At 35.0% G+C, this 19338-nt stretch overlaps 2 protein-coding genes across 53 annotated transcripts in view; one reads left to right on the top strand and one right to left on the bottom strand.

Annotated features, from left to right (window-relative positions):
* Positions 1-19338, top strand: part of sorbs2b (sorbin and SH3 domain containing 2b) — a 102246-nt gene that overhangs the window by 68715 nt on the left and 14193 nt on the right. For 17 of the 50 annotated variants that reach the window (XM_073921947.1, XM_073921934.1, XM_073921929.1 and 14 more), the window contains 13 exons: positions 831-897; positions 2775-2846; positions 3392-3593; positions 5318-5432; positions 9336-9419; positions 10219-10275; positions 13869-13918; positions 14471-14649; positions 15007-16545; positions 17779-17864; positions 17991-18037; positions 18198-18312; positions 18389-18517. In XM_073921947.1, the coding sequence (XP_073778048.1) occupies positions 831-897; positions 2775-2846; positions 3392-3593; positions 5318-5432; positions 9336-9419; positions 10219-10275; positions 13869-13918; positions 14471-14649; positions 15007-16545; positions 17779-17864; positions 17991-18037; positions 18198-18312; positions 18389-18517 (2742 nt within the window). The remainder of the gene's footprint in view (positions 1-830; positions 898-2774; positions 2847-3391; positions 3594-5317; positions 5433-9335; positions 9420-10218; positions 10276-13868; positions 13919-14470; positions 14650-15006; positions 16546-17778; positions 17865-17990; positions 18038-18197; positions 18313-18388; positions 18518-19338) is intronic. The other 33 variants (XM_073921966.1, XM_073921957.1, XM_073921952.1 and 30 more) reach the window with 3 other exon arrangements.
* cfap96 (cilia and flagella associated protein 96) overlaps positions 10037-19338 on the bottom strand; it is a 53688-nt gene continuing 44386 nt past the window's right edge. For all 3 annotated transcript variants that reach the window (XM_073921633.1, XM_073921625.1, XM_073921638.1), the window contains one exon: positions 10037-10347. The gene's annotated coding sequence lies outside the window, so the exon portion shown is untranslated. The remainder of the gene's footprint in view (positions 10348-19338) is intronic.

Raw genomic sequence — 19338 nt, 5'->3', positions numbered from 1 at the left:
TAATTATTAAGTAATTTTATAAGTACCAAACATAAACAATGAACACATGGTAAAATGCCAAACTGTCACATTGGTAATTTATTTTAATGGACCATTAATTATTTAATTAACCATTATTTAATTATAAAAAATGGTTAGTTATTTACTAACATGAACAAACTATATATATATATATATATATATATATATATATATATATATATATATATATATATATATATATATATATATATATATATATATATATACTAATGGACCATTCTTCTAAAGTTACCATCACGTTTTATTATAATTGAACCTTATACAAATACCTAACGCTAAAGAAGACTTTGTACTGTAACTACCACTCATTTAACATGCAAGCAAAAGTATGACAAACATTATAAACTATAAAATTCATTTTGAGAAATGTTCGCCTCCTAACACTTTATTGGCAGTGGACACATTGTCGGAAGTGCATACCTATAAATGTTCATTCCAGAATTAATCTTCAATCGGTCTCTGGTCACACGGGACATGCTGTTTTGATTTGTGCGCTAAATTGCATTTTCCCACACAGAGCTTTATTTAGCCTTGGGGAAACAGGCAGCTGCGCTCAGCATCATTGATGGACCAGCAGACAGTGATGAGTCTCTCTCAGCTTCACACAGACAAGCCAATTGCATCAGCATTTTTTTATAGCAGCTTTTAGATCCAGACTTTTGGACTCAAGGTCATGGAGCTCATTCGGGTTGCTGTTTGTTTCCTAAACTATGTTTCTGGACTCTGGAATCTTAATCTGTGAGGGAAGGCCTGAAAGCTAAAAAATGCTTGTTTGTGTGTTGTTTTAGACTGTTGACAGGCCAAAAGATTGGTACAAGACCATGTTCAAACAGATTCATGTGGTGCCTAAAACAGGTAAGACTGAATCTTTTGTATTTATTTGTCTTTTGTGTTGCCTATAAATGCATGTGTGCATGTTTATAGACATCTATTTAGCCCTTTTTTCAGTTTGGCTAAAGTTTTATTGAGCATTTAATGTTTCATCTTTGTTTATTTTTATACATCGAATAATATAGTTCCTCTCGGGACCTTCAGGACCAAAAAAAAAAAAAAAAAATCAGATTATTTATATCTCACTGCCATTTAAACAAAGGTTCATACGTTATATGTTAACAGCCTTCCATTTGGTTTGAAACACTTTCAAAATAATTATGTAATTTTTTTTATGTTTACTGCAGCTTAAATGAATCAAAATGCTGTGTTTATTATTATGCATTCATTGTGAATTTTAGAGTTTGATTTGTATGTACAGTATATAACGACATATTTGTATAAGTATGAATGGAGCAGTTTTTGTTTGGCACTTGGCAAAAAATAACAACGCCTTAAAATGAACTGTTTCTGGTCACTGACTTACATAATCATTGACTGTAATAATACTACAAAACTCTTCTTAGCCATTAATACACTGAAACAAATTGATTTCACTCGTTTTTATTCAAAACAACAGAGGCATTATGTAAACATGACAATCTAAAGGATTAAAATGTTTAAAATGAATGCATCTTTGGTCATTTCATTAGTACTGATGCTGGTAAAGAAATAAATGTTAACTGAAGTGATATATATTACTATATTAAAATACTTTTGGTATAACTTATTAAGGTACAGGAGCTGTCACCAGGGCAGTACCTTTTCAAAAGGTACACATTTGTACCTGAAGGGTCTATAATTATACCTTAAAGGTATTTTTAGGTACATTTGGGCACTAATCTGCACCTTTGAGGTACCACTGTGGACTCTTTGTGTACAAATATGTATCTTTTGAAAAGGCACAACCCCAGCCACAGCTCCTATTCCTTTATTTCTGTGTACACTATGAACCATTTATTAATGCATTAGCAAATAGTTGATCCCTTATTTGTTAAGCATAAACTCTACAATAATAAATGTTAGTAAGCAGTTTATATATATATATATATATATATATATATATATATATATATATATATATATATATATATATATATATATATATATAGTTGGTGTAGAATAGTTGGTGTTTTTTTTAAGTAATTTTAAGTTCATTTAAGTAAATGGTTACACTATTCAAATTAAGATTCATATATCTTATTATTCCAGCATATAATAATAGTTGCATTGTATGTTTATAAATGCTTTATTAACTTAACTTCATCCAGTTTTGTGACCTAATCAGAAAAGCAGAACAAGTCTATTTCGCTTACAATTTTCTTGTCATAGCTCACTGACAAACCAACATATTATTCCCTTATTTAGACTTCTTTAAAGCATTTTATTTGCTACTGCACATAGCAATAAAAAGACAGACACATGATCATGTAAAAATAATTAACTGTTTTGTGATTTGATGGAAATACAGTGTGCTGTTGTTGTTTAAATTAAATATGACAAGTTAAAGAGCTATATTTTCGGTGCGACTGTGAACAGTCTGCTAAGAGGGTAGTTTTTTTTTTTGCAGGGAAGGGCAATTTAAGGCCACCTAAAAGGAGCGACAATAAAAGAGCTTTACTCAGCAGGCTGTGAATTAGAAGTGCGTTCATTACTGGCTGTCAGTGGGTTTGCCTGGGAGATTACAGGGGTCACTAGATCAGCACCTTCATTTCACATCTTATGTCGTTTTAGTTGTCTTCATTCCACATCCTGCATATAAATAAATGTGTTTGTTTTAAGTTTAAAGGACTCTGTGTGGAGCTTGTTTGTGTTACAGTATGTGTGTAATCCATGTTAATCGTGTTTATTTGTTTTCACAGAGATCGAGTGGTCCGGGTCCCGAACTGCCACAGATCCTGTTACAAGTCCAGCTACAACTATTTCCAAACAAGGTTTCCTATTGTTTTACATTAAAATAGATTGTTGATGCCAGAAAATTAAACAAACAAGTAAATGTAGGACAAAACAACAGTGTGATTAAGGAATAGTACAAATATTACATCACTATTATTATTATTATTATTTAAAAAGAATGATACATATAATAAATAATAATTAATTTTATTACAATATATATATATATATATATATATATATATATATATATATATATATATATATATATATATATATATATATATATATATATATATATATATATATATATATATATAAGCAATATCTCACTAGTAGTAGTGCGATGTGGCTGTATATCGGCACTGGTGAGAGACGTGTGTTGGCAGAAGGGTGCAGACCATATAATCTTAAAATGTTAGCACTTTAGATATTAATAAAGAGAATCATTTAAATACTAGCTCTAAAGTGATGTTGGTGAATTAGTAACGGCTTCTGCTAATCTAAGTAATTTAAAAAAAATAATCTTTTCTATAAAAATGTTCTCATTTATATTACTTTCCATTGTTGATATTCTTTTTAGATAAGCAAGCTGCCCCTAATGCTGTCCAGGCTCATCCTGCACCAAAAACCAGCACCTACCGGCCCATAAGCAAGAGTGTTTCCGACAATGGCATATATGCTTTCAGGCTGCCCGTCGCCTCTCCCCTGCCCACATCAACCTCCACACAGCAGAGACCCATTGAAAGAGAGGCTCCACAGAGAGGCAGAAGCACACCAGACATGTGAGAATTACTAATGCAAAAATATACTGCAACAATATTCCTCAGTTTCGGAACTGTCACTGGCTACCATAATATTGTCTTCAAAAGGCAATCATGACAAGTCTTACTGTAAGTCATACATTTTAAAGCTTAAAAATTTTGCTCATAAAACTGTCAGGCTATTACTTTGCTACAGCCATTCATATGTAAAATCATACATTTTAACTGCAAGATTTAATCACAACATCCATAACATATTTTCTGAAGGAAAATGTCTGAAAAAAAAAAAAAGTTTGCTATGATTGTTTGTTAGATGCTGAATTCAAATAAAATACCTATAGATTGTCTATACTGCTTTTGAATATGAGGTGTACTCCATAAATTTTGTGAGAAATATAAACAATAAAAAAACTAAATCTCATACAAGCAAATCTTTTAGAAGTCAGCCTCAAATTTGTAATGTAGCTTGTTCTCATTTATGGCTTTAATTTTCTAGTAGTTTTAGAAAAAATATAAAATTATGAAATAAATATATATAAAAAAAGCAGTGAACACTTTATTTTGATGGTCCATTTGAGTGTTAGTAGACTGTCTGCTTAATATCTGTTGATACTGCTCCTTCAACAGACATTTAACTGACTATTAGAAACTTTACGTACATTTCAACTTACACTAACCCTATCCCTTACCCTTACCCCAACCTAACAGTCTACTTACAATCTAATGAAAATTAGTTGGCATGTAGATGCAATGTAACTTAAATTCAACAAAGAGACCATCAAAATAAAATGTGACCAAAATGTACACTCAATGTATTGGCAAAAGATTTGGAAAACCCCTCCAAATCATGGATTTTTTCCCCGGTGTAACGAGGAGATTGACACGGAGGGATCCATTATGCAGTATTTATTAATCACAACTTCACTCAAACACACAATATGCACCGGAGTGCACACACACATCCACAGTAGTAGTAAGGGTATCAAGAATGATGATGAACAGACACAGAGTGAGTTACCAGGCATGAGTGGTGGGTAATGAGCGAGAATCAGAGTCCGTGTATCAGGCTTGGGTCGAGGGCAGGCAGCAAGTATCAGAGTCCGTATATCAGGCGTGGGTCGTGGGCAGGCAGAAGGCGAAGCAAAGTAAGAGACAGGCTGGAGTCGTACACAAGAGATCAGGCTGGGAATAACGCTCAGTAATGTTGGCTGGGGCTGAACAAGACTTTGCACTGTCTGAGTGTTTGAGTGCTGCTTATAAGAGGTACGTGGGTCATTAGCCAGATTCAAATCAGGTGTATGCGCAATCAGTGTAGATGGATGATGTAATGCTAAAAGTCCGGAGATGGTGGCCTCTGCTGGCCAGCGAGGGGAGTGACTGGGACCGAGTCGGTGACACCCGGTGATGTAGACTTACATTCACTTACATTTTTTTTTTCACCTTATAAACATCAGTTCAATTCAAAGCATTGAAGATTTTCAAGAATTAAAAAAACACATTGAACTGAACTAAACTGAACTTCAAATCTTAAAACGGGACTGACACAGTTTACATTTACTAGAACTTATATTTTAAGCTGCTCGGACACAATCTACATTGTAGAAGCGCTATAGAAATAAACATGAATTTAATTGAATTAAATTAAGTTGGACATTTTATTCTCAGGTCTATAGCTAAAAAGTGCAATCAAAAGTAAAGGGTTTAAATAGATGGCTGGATTTAAAGCAATATTTGTTGTCCTGCAGGAATGAATGGGGGCCTCCTGATAGAAAAGTGGACACACGGAAATACAGAGCAGAGCCAAGGAGCATCTTTGACTATGAGCCTGGAAAATCATCTGTTTTAGAACAGGAGAGAGCGGTAAGTAATCTTTAGTGTATTCACATTAATAAACAGCTTTTATTTCACACTTCTGCTTATGCGTTGAATACTTCTGATTTATGAGATTTTAGGACTAATTCATTATACTACTAGAACTAGAATACAACTAATTAAATTGATACTAGTATTTTTATTGGATGCTAGTGCATATTCAATATGTTACCAACATTTGTTTTAATTAATATTAAAATCTTAAATTGAACTGCACTTTAAAAGATAAGTAAAAAAAAAACAATTATTTACAGTAGGATGATCACTGTTACTAGTTAGTTTATGATAGTCAAATAATTAGGTATTTAAATCTGTTTAATATATACTAGTACTAAAGGTTTAAGTCTTAGTACCTATTAAACAAGAAAAGAAACTCTAAATATACTACTAGTATCTGTTTAATACTTATGAGTAAATAATAGTACTATCAAATAAGTACTACTGTCTACTTAATTTTTAGATGTCAACTTCAAATTAAAATGTAGCTTGATCAGATTTATGGCCTTGATTTTTATGTCTTTTTTGCTTTTTGCTTTCTGTCTGTATATAAAATTATGAACGTTACATCAGTCAAAAAGTATTTGTTTAATATGTCCTAGTACCAAATTAATAGGTTTTAGCTTCTATGAAATATTTTTTTATGATATTACTACTAATATCTAATTAATGGTTACGAGTATCTAGTATTACTATCGAATAAGTACTATCCTACTCTGTTTCATTGGTATCAGTATATATGGGGCGAAAAAACACTAAATGACAGACACTAACAGCTCCTAAATACTACAAGTACTAGTACTACTTTCATTTTTGTGTGAAGACCCAGATGAAATTAAATGAGTTATACACTGTCAGCATAATTTTAAACATTATAATTGTTTACACTTCATTTTAAGGTGCACTTGTTACTGTGTAACTATTTAAATACTAATAGTATTAATTAATTAAAAGTACATACTTTGTACTTTGTACTCTGGTTAGGGTTTAAATTTGGGTTAGGATCGGGTAGTTATATAATAGATAAAACTATATAAATCATTTTATAAATTATATAAATCATTTAATTTTAACTATTTATTTTATTGTTATTATTTGTGGTTTGTTTGAATTTAGCTTCATAAAGTTTTTGAGGCACAGAGTTTAGCATTTGAAGGGACAAGCATATTGATCTTACACCCCTTGGCTGTATGGGTATAGACCGATCGTAAAACAGATGCTAGAAATGAAATGCTATCAATTGGCGAGTCCATGGTGTCAGCAGCGCCGCAGGCATGACACATTATATGCTGATTGACTAAACAGAGTAACTCTTGTATATTAATAGAATTGTATTGACAACGTGCATGTCAACGGTGCTAGTTAGATGATAAGTGTTCTATATATGTTAAAATAATCACCTCAAACATTCGCCATGAACAAGCTGAAGTACTTCAGCAAACCTGTCACTTGCTGAAACGGATAAACCGTGAGTCCATTAGAGCGTAATGTGGTCAAGGTCACTAATAAAGTTAGGAAAACCAATTTGCTCCTGCTGGAACCGTTTGTCCTTGTGCACTGAGCATGTGTTATACGCTGCTGCCCTCTGCTGGATATTAGGGTTAAAGAAAAAGAGAGGAAAAAAAACTACGGCAAGCTGGTTTAACAATCAAAAATAAATATTCTAGTATCTACATTCATGCTACTAGTACTTATTTTTAACTACTAGTTTATTTTCCAATAATTACTTATACTTATTGATAAGATAATTATACTTTATTGGTACATATACAAATCAAGCTAGTACCTAGCATATGCTACTAGCAGTTAAATAGATACTAGTAATTATTTCAGTGGCGATCATAACTGTTCTACTATAACTAGTAACACATTTCAGTTTTGCTATTGAATTTTGTGAATCTAATAACCTATGTCAGACACTAGCACATAATCATTATTAAACAGATACTGCTTTTTTATTTAGTGTTTATTAGTTAGATACTAGTTGTGATTTATTACTTACTAGCACTAAATCATAACTAGGACGTATTGATTGTTTACTGACACTTAACTTATTTCTTTGTTATAGTTCTCAATAATTGTCTACCAATCATTAGTTTGTGACAATTCTGTCTAGTTGTAATATAAAAATACCAGTATATAATAAATACGTTTTCAATAAATATTAATGTGCAATGAATAATTTCTAGTGTCTATTTATTAAGTAGTTGTATTTGATGAAGAAGTAATATCAAATAATAATACTAATGGGTGATAGTATCTGCTAAAATAAGTAATTTATGCCTCGTTTCCACTGAGGGGTATAGTTTGGTACGGGTCATCTTGATCAGGCTACCAATGGTAGGCTACCCCTTTAGTGGGTGTGGTGTTCGACAGAAAGTTGCAGTTGACATCTTTCTCGCTTGAAGCTCACACGAGAAGCACATCTTACTAAACAAATGCTTTACTGTATATACGTGAATACTTACATATAAATAAATGTTCATTACTAATGTTTCTATGAACAGGATCTGACTATAGCTGCAGATCATTGATAATGTGAAATAGACTACTGTAACGTCTGCAATTATACTGTGTATATATATATATATATATATATATATATATATATATATATATATATATATATATATATATATATATATACATACATACATACATATAATACATACATATTTATATATTTTATATATAAATAAATAAAACAATTTTTGAACACACAGAGACTCACAGTCTCTGAAATGTTACCATTGACATGTAAAAAAATGCCCAAAACTCACATTTAGGCCTTATTTTGGTTTATAAATGATACAAAACATATACAGTCAGTACAAACCTCTCATCGTTATTCTTGTTCTCATTTCAAGAATAAGACGAAGTTTGTTCATCTTTTAGGTTGCTGAAAGAATCATTTGCTCCTTTTTTCCGGCTTCTCCTTTGTTCTGTCGCGGTTCACTCTCGCCTCTGTCCATTTCTGAATTATAACCATCAGCTCAAGAAGTTTGTCATTTCAAATTTGGACATGCTGCGAGCTCTCTGGACAAAATGAAACCACTCCCGCTTTAGACTGCCTCGTAAAAACAACAAGACACAGGGCAGATTCTGCTCTTCTTTTTGGCTTTGTGGTTGTTCTTTAAGACGACAACAAGGTTTGTTTGAGCTCGGATTGACCCTGGCTTGCAATTATATATTATAATGGTGTAATGTTTCGGCTGTGTATTTAAAAATGGTGCTTCTATTGTTTTCATTCTCCTGGCTTCTGCACACACTTGTGACATTTCTCTGTAAACCAATAGCGTTCAGCTGCGCAACTGGCTCCACCTGTTGGTACCCTTTTGTTGTGCTAGGTACCCTTTGGTACCTTTTGACAGTGGAAACGAGCATAAAAGCATACCTACCCATACCGTACTCTAGCACTCAGTAGAAATGGACCATTAGTAGCCTAACTATTCATTTAATTTAGTAGATGGTGTCTTCTGAATGGGTAGTAGTATGATATCTATCTACTATATTTTAAACAGGTACTTGTAGTTGTACCTAAAGTATAATCATTGGTCATTGCAAATGAGTACTAATACTTCATGGATAAGTATCTAAAATTATGTTAAAATAATAAGCACTAGTAAAAGAGCACTATGAAACAAGATGCTATTATGTTTTATAGAATAAACGTTAAAACTGCCTGCCATAGCCTTTCTTTTGTTGTTGTTTTCAACTTAATATATATACCACATATAGCATAATACTTTTTGTGTGCTCTGTTGAACTTTACAAAGTGAAAACATTGATTTGTTACTTGTCTAAAGACATTCTTCATTTTGCATCTCACTGTCACATTCCTAAGTTTCAACCCTCCCTTTCATCTTCTTCTCCTGCTTGACTTCTCAACTCCAGAAAAGTAACTTAAGTCCAGAGGACATAGATTTAGAGAATGAGCCATGGTATAAGTTCTTTGCTGAACTGGAGTTTGGGCGGCCGGTAAGTGTGGCTTTGGTTTGGTGCTGTTAGCATGCGGCTTGTGATTGGTGTGAGGGTGTAAAGGTCACATACGTGCTGCACATGCTGTCGGTCCAACATGATCATGTCTGAAATGGCTGGTTGGACACTGTAACACATACCTTACGTTTGAGTTTGATGAATAACTAATATCAGGTTCTGTTTAGACCAGACTTGCTTTCTCCTACCAGCATTTCAGTCTTTCAGTACACAGTAAACTACTTTTTCATTCAACTAATGTACATTTTTGTTCAACTACTATACACTGCATGATTTTGCAAGTAGATTATGCCGCTCACTGCACAAGGTGTGTGTAGTTTTGTAGGCTTGGCGTGACATAGTTTTGTGAAAGGGATAGTTAATCCAAAAACTGCAAATTTGTCATTGTTTACTCACCTTTCACTTGTTTTAACTATTTGAGTTTTTATTTTCATGTTGAACACAAAAGACAATATTTTGAAGAATTTTGAAAACCAGTAGCCATTGACTTCCAAAATAAAGTTGATGCCAGTGGCTTCTGGTTACCAACATTTTTCAAAATATGTTATTTGATGTTCATTAAAAACCATTAAACATTAAAAATCGAGTAATGATCTTTTAAGGGTGAGTAAATGGTGAGTACATTTTGTTTTCTGGGTGAACTGTTCCTAAAAGCTGAAGTATTGCAGTGTGTAGTGTTTTGTTGCAGATATATTCAGTGTTAGTTGTTTATAGTCATACTTTCTCCCTTGTTACATCACTGTTTCTGTGTTCCTCCCCTCTTCCATTCCTTTGGGTGAAGCCTCCAAAAAAACTTCTGGATTACAATCCAGAGAGCGCTCCTCGATTTCCAGTGGAGGTAAAGAGTGAATGAATGAAGGAATAAGTGAGTGAATGACTAACTGCTCTACTTACTTGTTGCACTCTCAGACTGGAAGAGAGAGAGAAAGCTATTAATAGAAGTATGCACATTGCAACCCTTACATGTTTGACATTCATTTAACAGTTTCACTTATAACACAAAGCTCACTGTTTAAATTGAAGTAATACACTACTTAATACCTGAGATGTGGAACATATTAAAATAAGAAAAAAACTTACAGTATGTGAAGAGGATTTACTTTTTGATGCAATTTCCCTGTCTCACATAATCAGTGTTTTCCCCTGCCAAAACTCGATCAGATACTTAAATACATTTTTTTTTTGATATGATACAATGTTATAACTCAAATTCCTTATGCTTTTTAGTCACTTCTGAATTGTCAATGAGTACATTTACAGGACACCAATAATCTGATTTTGATATGATTAAGACAATATTCCTATTAAGAGTTTACCATGTAAACAGCAATTTTTGATTAATTTAATCCTATTAAAGTCATAATCAAACTAAACATAAATCTAATTAAGACGTGGAGTATTTAGTAAGATTATTGAAGTGTAGTACAGACATGTAAACACTGCAAACAAACTATTACCGTTGTGTAGGATTTCACCGCATTTTGCAAACGTCTGACACTATTCTCTGCACCTACCAGGTCAGTGAAGGACCACAAACACCTGCATTGTGAAATGCAGGGTTTTTTTCTCCATTTGGCATGCGGAGTCAAATGCCATTAAAAAAAACTCTTTCAGCAGTTCATACTCGCATCCAATACCTCAGTTTGTCACAGGGTGTCATGCATGAAATGTTTCTGAATGAAAGTGAAAATGCCAAACTGCAGTTAAAGTCGACAAATTAAAAATGAAACATCCGAAATTACATGAAACTCTGGAGGAAACGTGGATAGCGGATAGTGACAATATGACGTTGATCCAATTATGTGCTATAACATGTAAAATGAGATGATGTAAGAAACTTTCAAAAAGCAACTGGTGTAAACACTTACTGTATTTATATTAATGTCTTATTCAGATTAAGGCAAAGGCAAATAACTTGATTACTGATGTCCATGTAAACTAAGTCATTGTCTGTAAAAAAAATCGGAAATATTATATTGTCAATGTTATATAAATGATATATATATTATAATTTATATATATAAACTAGAGCCTCTGACATAAAAATGAAACACATATATGTATGTATATTTACGTTTAACTTATATAACTCTTATATGGTTTCCCAGTACTGGGTTGTGGCTGGAAGGGCATCTGCTGCATTAAATATATGCCAGACTGGCTGGCGGTTCATTCCACTGTGGTAACCCCTGATACAGTAAATCAGGGACTAAACTGAAGGAAAATGAATGAATGAACTACTATATGACATCTACAGGGTATCCACAGGGTTTTAAAAAGTCTTAAATTTCAAAAACAAAACTTTAGGCCTTAAAAAGTCTTAAATTCACTGAAATATTGTCTTGTAAGTCTTAATTTTAAACAGATCTTAATTTTCATTTGTTTAAGTGAAGCTACCCAATTGATCCAACACACATCCAACTATACATCTCAAAACTGTTTATAACTAATTTTATAACAGTCTGTTGTGCATACATTTAGCTTTTAAAGAGTTTTAAAAAAAGTTATGTTGGAAAAACATGTATGTCTACAACTACTTTATAAGGTCTGCTTGTTTTGACATTATTTCAAATATGTGGCTAGGAAATAACTAATTAATCATTTTTTTTCGTTCTACTGGGCCATTAAAAAAATTCTTAGTGTTTAGCCCTTTATAAGCATTAAAGCATTATAAGCATTAAACATAAGCGTTTCATTCTTCATGGTCATAAAAAGATCTTAAAGAGTATTTAATTTGACTAAATTTGGCAGAAACCCTGATCTATATGATATCAAAGCTTGTCAAAATTTATACTGTAAGCATGATAACATAAATGTATATATTTATTGGAGCTAAATTTATAGTATATTAAATTGTTGCAGATTTGTTTTTACTTCAAACTATGAACTATTTTATATAAGATTGTTACATATGTTTTTTTATATCTAAATCTATAACATTGATTAAACATTTGAGTTTTGTGTAATGAGAGTACTCAAGCGAACATTTCTTATTATAACAGTGGTAATACCGCTATTTACAAATGTACAGTACACATTAAAGTACAGTTACAGTTGTTCCATGTCTAAGAATCAATGCCCTGCATGTACATCCACATGGTCTTTATGAAAGTAAAGTTCAGTCTATTATTACATTGTGTATTTATGATAAGACAGGAGAATTTCCTGCTGGCTGTCATCCGTCCATTCTGTCCAAGTGTTTATAGTACATGAAGGATGTATGGTCATGCCCTCTGAGTGTTCATATTACACATCCTTCTTCACCGAGTGGCTTTTTTATGTCTTTTTAAAAATAGTTCACTGGCTGTCAAGGAGAAAAACTAATCAAGAATGCATTAATGTTGTTTTTTGCATGTGATTACCACCCCATTCAACATTGCAGACTTGAATATTGTGAATTTGGCACGTCTATAATGAGCTTCATTTACAAAGAAAGGAGGTGTGATTGAAACAGCACTAACACTTAACACTATGCGTTGGCTAGTTAAACAAGACACTTTATTTGGCATAGATCTTACCAATTAAGCAAGTTTGTTCCAAAATCACCCATTTTATGAATTACTATGTAAATGAAAGGATAATTCTCACCATTTACTCTCGGTCAAGTGTGTCCATACCTTTAATCCTTTTTCTGTTAAACACAATATAAGATATTTTCAAAAATGTTAGAAATCGTTGACATCCATAGCAGGAAAAACAAATACTATGGAAGTCAATTGTTACGTTTTTTTTCAACATTTTTTTAAACTAACTTCTGTTGTATTAAATGCAAAAAAGAAACCCAAATAGGCTTGTGACAATTGAAAGCTGAGGTAATTGACAAAATGTCAGTTTTGGGTGAATTACCTCTTTAAAGATAGATTATAACTCAGAGGCTGGTAGTAGTGACAGTTATGGTTTGAGGAATGTTGTAAATCCAAACAAAGTATTGCTAAAAATTGTCATGGAGAGTTTGCCAGCCAATTTTGAGCTTGCTAGTTGGGTGTCTGTCACTCAGAGCTGTATTTATGTTGACTAGATGCAAATGTGTCACACTGAAGAGACATTCTTGGTACTGCGTGCTTGGGCTACTTTTAAAGAGGGTTAAAAAAACGCAAGGGGCGTCTGCAGCTGGTTTGAAGAGCTGTTCCTGATAACACCACTCAGAGCTTCAGCAAACAGGAAGATGATTATCTACTCCAGCCATGTGTATAAGGAATTTCCTGCTTTGTTCGACATAGAAACCCTCGTAAGTGGTCGAATGCTGCCATGGGAATAGACAGCTGCCCATGCCACCACATCCAGGCATAAGGAATATCACCACCTTTTTGTTTTTTTACCATTGTTGGATTTATGAAAGAGGCTGCTGGCTATTAAGGCACCTACTTTATAGTATGTGTGGGCATTAAGTGAGGAATTCACCCTTTTTCTTGTGTTCTTCATCTGTTTCAGACCTCTCTTTATCAGCCATCCACTGACAGGAGCCTTGAAAGGCCATCAAGGTAAGTTTACTGTATATTCACTAGACATTCACATTTATCCATTTTATTACATTGATTTTTTTTAAATATAGAAGAAAAATATCAAATCAGGTGACATCTAAAACAGACTTTTCTCAAAACATTTTTAACGCAGCAAAGATCCACTAAGAATGACCTTGGAACTGGACGAAAGTCATGATTTTACAAAATAGACAAATATGATTAACATGTAGAAAGTGTTCAAATACTTTGTCTAATTTGTAACATTTTTGTCTCAATACTAATTATTTTATAATATAATTAAAATATAAAATACATGTATAACAATAATTATTAACTTAAGATCTATTGTTTTCATTGTCCAGTAAATAAAGAAAAGTTTACAAAATGTTTTCTTTCTTTAAGTGCCACTTTGTTTAAATTTCCTAATGCATGTTTTAGCATGAGGTCTGTACCCACATTTGGGGTCATTGTGTACTATAGGTGACAGGTCACGATATTAGTTTCAAAAGGAGACTTAATTTCATTGCAAACTATTAAAATAAACAAAGACTATTATCATTTATACTATAGCTCTGCAAGTGATAACAAGAAGAGGCGAAAATCCGAACCTGCTACCACTCAGCCAAGAGCTCACAGCAGTGTGGGCACAACACAAACATCTGTCAGACCACCAGAGCTGCCCAGGGGCAGCAGCACCCAGAGGAATCCCCTAACCAGCCCAAGCTCCCCCGCCACCACTAGAACTAAAGGTAAACGTCAAACGAGAAGTCGAAATTGTGCACATTATTGAAAGCATAAGCAACTGGGAAAGGTTCACAGACAATTTTTATTTTGCTCCAGCGCAGCACAAGCTGAATTTTAAACTATTTTCCCTTTGCATGAATAAAGGTCAATGAATTATTTAGTGTTTACAATCTTGCCACAGTGTAGAGTAGCATATCAACTGCCTCTATATTCAGGGGGGGCTTGTTGATCAAGATGTCTGATTTCTTTCCAGTTTTCTTCCAGGCCGTTGTATACACGTCCTTTTTCTCCTGTGGGGAAATTACCTTTTAATGTCTTCTCATGTCTCTTTTTTACCATGCTGCTTGTGGTGGATGTCTAAGGTGGGGATGTGAGCAATATGCACACAGCACATTCAAACTGTCTAAGTCCAAACCATTCTACCTCAGAACCTGTGTATCAAAACTATGGTGAAAATGAAGACAGTTTTATGGCTGTCCCAGCTGTCTCAAAAGGCTTCTCCAGCCTCCCAGAAGGCTGGAAACCAGCCCAAGAGAATTCAGAAGACTGGATGATCGCAGAGGAGACCTCACCTAAGCTCAAATCTTGGAGTTGTGATGACCTCCTGTCTGAGGGAAGGGGAAGAGAAGTGCAGACCCGTTGTGAAAGCACTGGCTCCTTGTTGCACAATGGGGAACTAGAGACATCACAATACTGTGATGTCCAAGAGCCTGAGGATCTTAGGGAGAGGACCCGCCACCGCTCTGCCCACGATGCACCAGGCTTTCTTAAACTCTACAAGAAGATGCATCACATTAACAGGCAAGAGTTGATCAACTCTACTGTGATCTGCTCTGTCAAATCCAGGATCCGTAAGTATGAGAGCGAACAGCGAAAGGATAGGCGGACTGGCAATAAGGGCTGCAACGAAGAGGTGCCTAGAGACATGGTGCACAACAGGATTTCTGAATTTGAGAGTCTGATTCAGAAGTCTAAATCCATGCCAAACCTTGGGGAGGAGTGCCTAATCAGAGGTTCTTCCAGGAGGATCAACAGCCCTAAGCGTAGCCTCTCTATTGAGTCGTTGCTAGATGAAGAACCACCAGCCAGGAATCCCCCTGAAGGACGACCCCAATACCCCAAGATAAACAACCATGTGCCAATTCACATCCATGTCACCAGTGACCAATTACAAAACTCTGCCATGCAGAATGATTATTCGGACAGTGAGCATGATGCTGTAGTGTCCGATCTTAGTGACTTCATCCAGATTGAGGGGTCATCTTTTTGCAGTGAGAGGGAGTTTGACTTGTGTTCATTTGCCTCCTCCGAAAGTTTCTGTGGATCTGGACACCACCATCATTTTCACAGGCAACTTGTGAGCTCCTGCAAGGGCCGCTGCCCAGCTTCCTATACACGCTTCACCACCATGATCAAGCACGAGAGGGCCAAGCAGGATCGGAGGCAACATTTGCGAGTAGAAGATTCTGAGTTTGGTCTCAGTAAGCTTGCATTCCTGGTCAGCCCAGTGCCTTTCCGTCGGAAGAACCTGTCACCTTTGAGTTTTTCCCGAATGTCAAACTCCAAGAGCTATGTGTACGAGACTCTAGATTCAGCTCTAAAAGACATCTATGATCACATCCGCACTGAGAAACGCAGGAGTAGCCTGTCAGAAAACAGCATCCTTCATAGGTTGTTGGTGGAGTTGCTTCCGGACATTCCTGAGAGGAATTCCTCCCTGCATGCACTGGGGAGAAACAGTCCTACAATTCAACCTCGCTCTTACCACCCACAACCTGATGGCATGTCCAGTCAGGACATTCACCAATCCGAGTACTGTCACCTGTCCCATAGTGCCTCTCACAACCATATAGACAGCAACAACAACCAGAGGAACCACAACTTTAAATACTGCTATCAAGGTGGACTCATCTAATCAATCTGTTTTTTTTCTGAAATCCTTTCATCCCTTGTGTTTGGTTTCTGCTCCATCATTGCTATGTTCCATTTGTGTTTGTGAATGTGCTTGCTTAGAGGTGGTGTACCTAAGCTTTCTCCCGGAGGGCCAATATCTTGCAGTTTAGCTCCAACGTGCTGTCTCAAATAAGACTGAATACCTAAATAAGCCAGTCCAATTGTGGTTGGATCTTAGACTACTGGATAGTGGCCCTCTAGGAGCAGGATTGGACATAGTGAAAGGAATTATGTTGCGAGGAACATCAGCAAGCATGACTCATTCCCACATCCTCCGCTCTGCATTAGTTTTGTTTTTGTTTTGTTGGTGTGGGGAAGGTGTTGGTGCCTGTGTCTTTCATTTTCTCATATTACATTGTCTTTGCTACTGTCTAATAATGTTCTACTATATACGGTATATAATACATTCCTGTATTTGGTAGACACCTTCATGCATTCAAAGTATGCATTTTATCAAGTTCAGATATTATCTGGGAATCAGGACACTAGAAAAAAAAACTACTTTGTGTTTGGGCTTACCACAAAAGAAATGTAACTTTGTGAAGTTTCAGTCTATATAAATAGCTTTGGACAGATGACTTGAGCAGCTGAAGCATGCAATCTAAAAACAGATTTGAGATTTTATTGGCTTGGGAAGAAACATGTTAGCTTACTTTTTACGTTTACTCTCTTAAACCTGACATATAAGACCTAATCAGCCTTAGTAAAGAATTAGCTATTTGTTTTGGAGAAGGCCAGTGTTTTAATTATGTTTTTAAAATGAAAGATATGCAACACATAGTCCGCAATGTTTATAAATGAGGAGGCTTCAGAGCAAGGGGGTTTGCCCACAGTTGGCACAGATGCCAGCTAACCATTAGCAGTTCTAGTATAAATACACATCTATACTGGGAATTTGAGTCTGGACGAAGGGCACAACATATCTTCTGAGATGATTCATGGAAATCATTATTATGGACAACAAAATATGTATACAGCATTTCTTTATTTACATATTTTTTTCATTGGACAATAAAATGTGTAAATTTGTATTTACTTTTTATTTTCTCCCACTTTATGTGCATTTTTCTCATCAGATCCCAAATTATTATTTCCTTTGCCATTGCTTGTTCCCATGCATGTCAGTGTTAAATTTCTATGAGACTTGTCTTTAAATCGGTTTTCTTTGCTTTTTATTCTAGACCAGGACACATCCAGAAATTACACTTACCCTGATGTGGGTCGGCAAACACCACAGAGCAGGAGACAAACCCCTGATGTCAAAGAGGTACTGTAGAGGAATATGCATCAATGTAATATTTTAGTAAAAACACTACGATTTTACCTAAGCTTTGCTCGAATTGTAACCACATGCAATAAAGATATATTGTGTTCTGCTTCATTTGCTTGACAGAAACTGCCAGCCAGAGCAATATATGACTTCAAAGCACAGACGGCCAAGTAAGAACAACTTGCAAACCATGTCACCATGTTCTGTTTTATTCTGCGTTAGATGTGCTACAATCAGTCAGTCAATTTGAATGCATTATTTATGTATGTCCTTAGCATAATCGTGTTATTTCCCCTGTGGAATCTAGTTGTCTTGATGTTTTCCTTCCAGAGAGCTGACGTTCAAAAAAGGAGACACAGTATACATCAGTCGGCAGATAGATAATAACTGGTATGAAGGAGAATACCATGGACATGTAGGGATATTCCCCATCTCATATGTGGAGGTGTGTAGAAAGCTCTCTGTCTTTGTGTACATTCAGTATAAAGATACTTCAACCTCTAATTTCTCTCTTTTCTCAGAAAATCCCTCCATCGGAGCGACATCTGCCAGCAAGACCACCTCCTCCAGCCCAGAGCAAAGAAATTGGAGAAGCAGTTGCCCGTTACAACTTTAATGCTGATACTAATGTGGAACTTTCATTAAGAAAAGTAAAAGTTTTATTAGTCTTGATGTCATAATTAGCTTTTGGTTTTCAGCTCTGGCTCATTATTCCACTACTTAATGTTTTTTTTTACACTTTGAAAAAAAGACCTTTACAAGTCTAACTTGTTGCTGAATTCTTATATTCTATGCTATTTTATTATCATGTTTCAACACAAAGGAAAATTAAAAAGTTCACAATTGGGCTTGGGGTGAGTGGGGGTGGGGGTAATACAGTAATATCTAAAATACCACAGGATCTAAAAATAGCAACTGTATCAGTTTCAGTACCGTTATACCGTCATGAAAAGAACAATGCACTTATATTGGAGACAAGGATTAAATATTAAATAGAATTTCTTTAATGCCTAAAAATAAGTATGCATGGTTGTCATTACGAGACCGTGTGGAAGAGATAGAGAGAAGTGGGGAAAGATGGTGAGTCGAGCACTTAATGCCCCGTTTACACTGTCAGGTCTTGATGCCCAATTTTGATTTGTTGCCTATATATGATTTTTTTGACTGTCCATTTACACATTGTTTTAATTGTGACCTTCATCCGATTCATGTGTTTATACTTGCCCTATAATTCATGATGTCTGTGTCACACTAGCTACGATGGAAGAAACTCCCTTGCTTTTAGCTCTGCGAAATATGCAAAGTTCACCCAATTTTAAAATGATTTTGAGGCAGAGGAGGAAGGAAAAGGCCATCATTGCAGCTTGTGCCTATGGTTTATATATGGTGTCCTCCACCATTCAGAGGAATGTGTGGGTACGAGAGAGATCTCAGGTCTGGTGGGAGCAAATTGTGGCGACTGACCACTTTC

This window comes from Danio rerio, chromosome 14, assembly GCF_049306965.1.
Source record: "Danio rerio strain Tuebingen ecotype United States chromosome 14, GRCz12tu, whole genome shotgun sequence".
Taxonomy (NCBI): Eukaryota; Metazoa; Chordata; class Actinopteri; order Cypriniformes; family Danionidae; genus Danio; species Danio rerio.
This window is presented reverse-complemented; position numbering and strand designations above follow the sequence as displayed.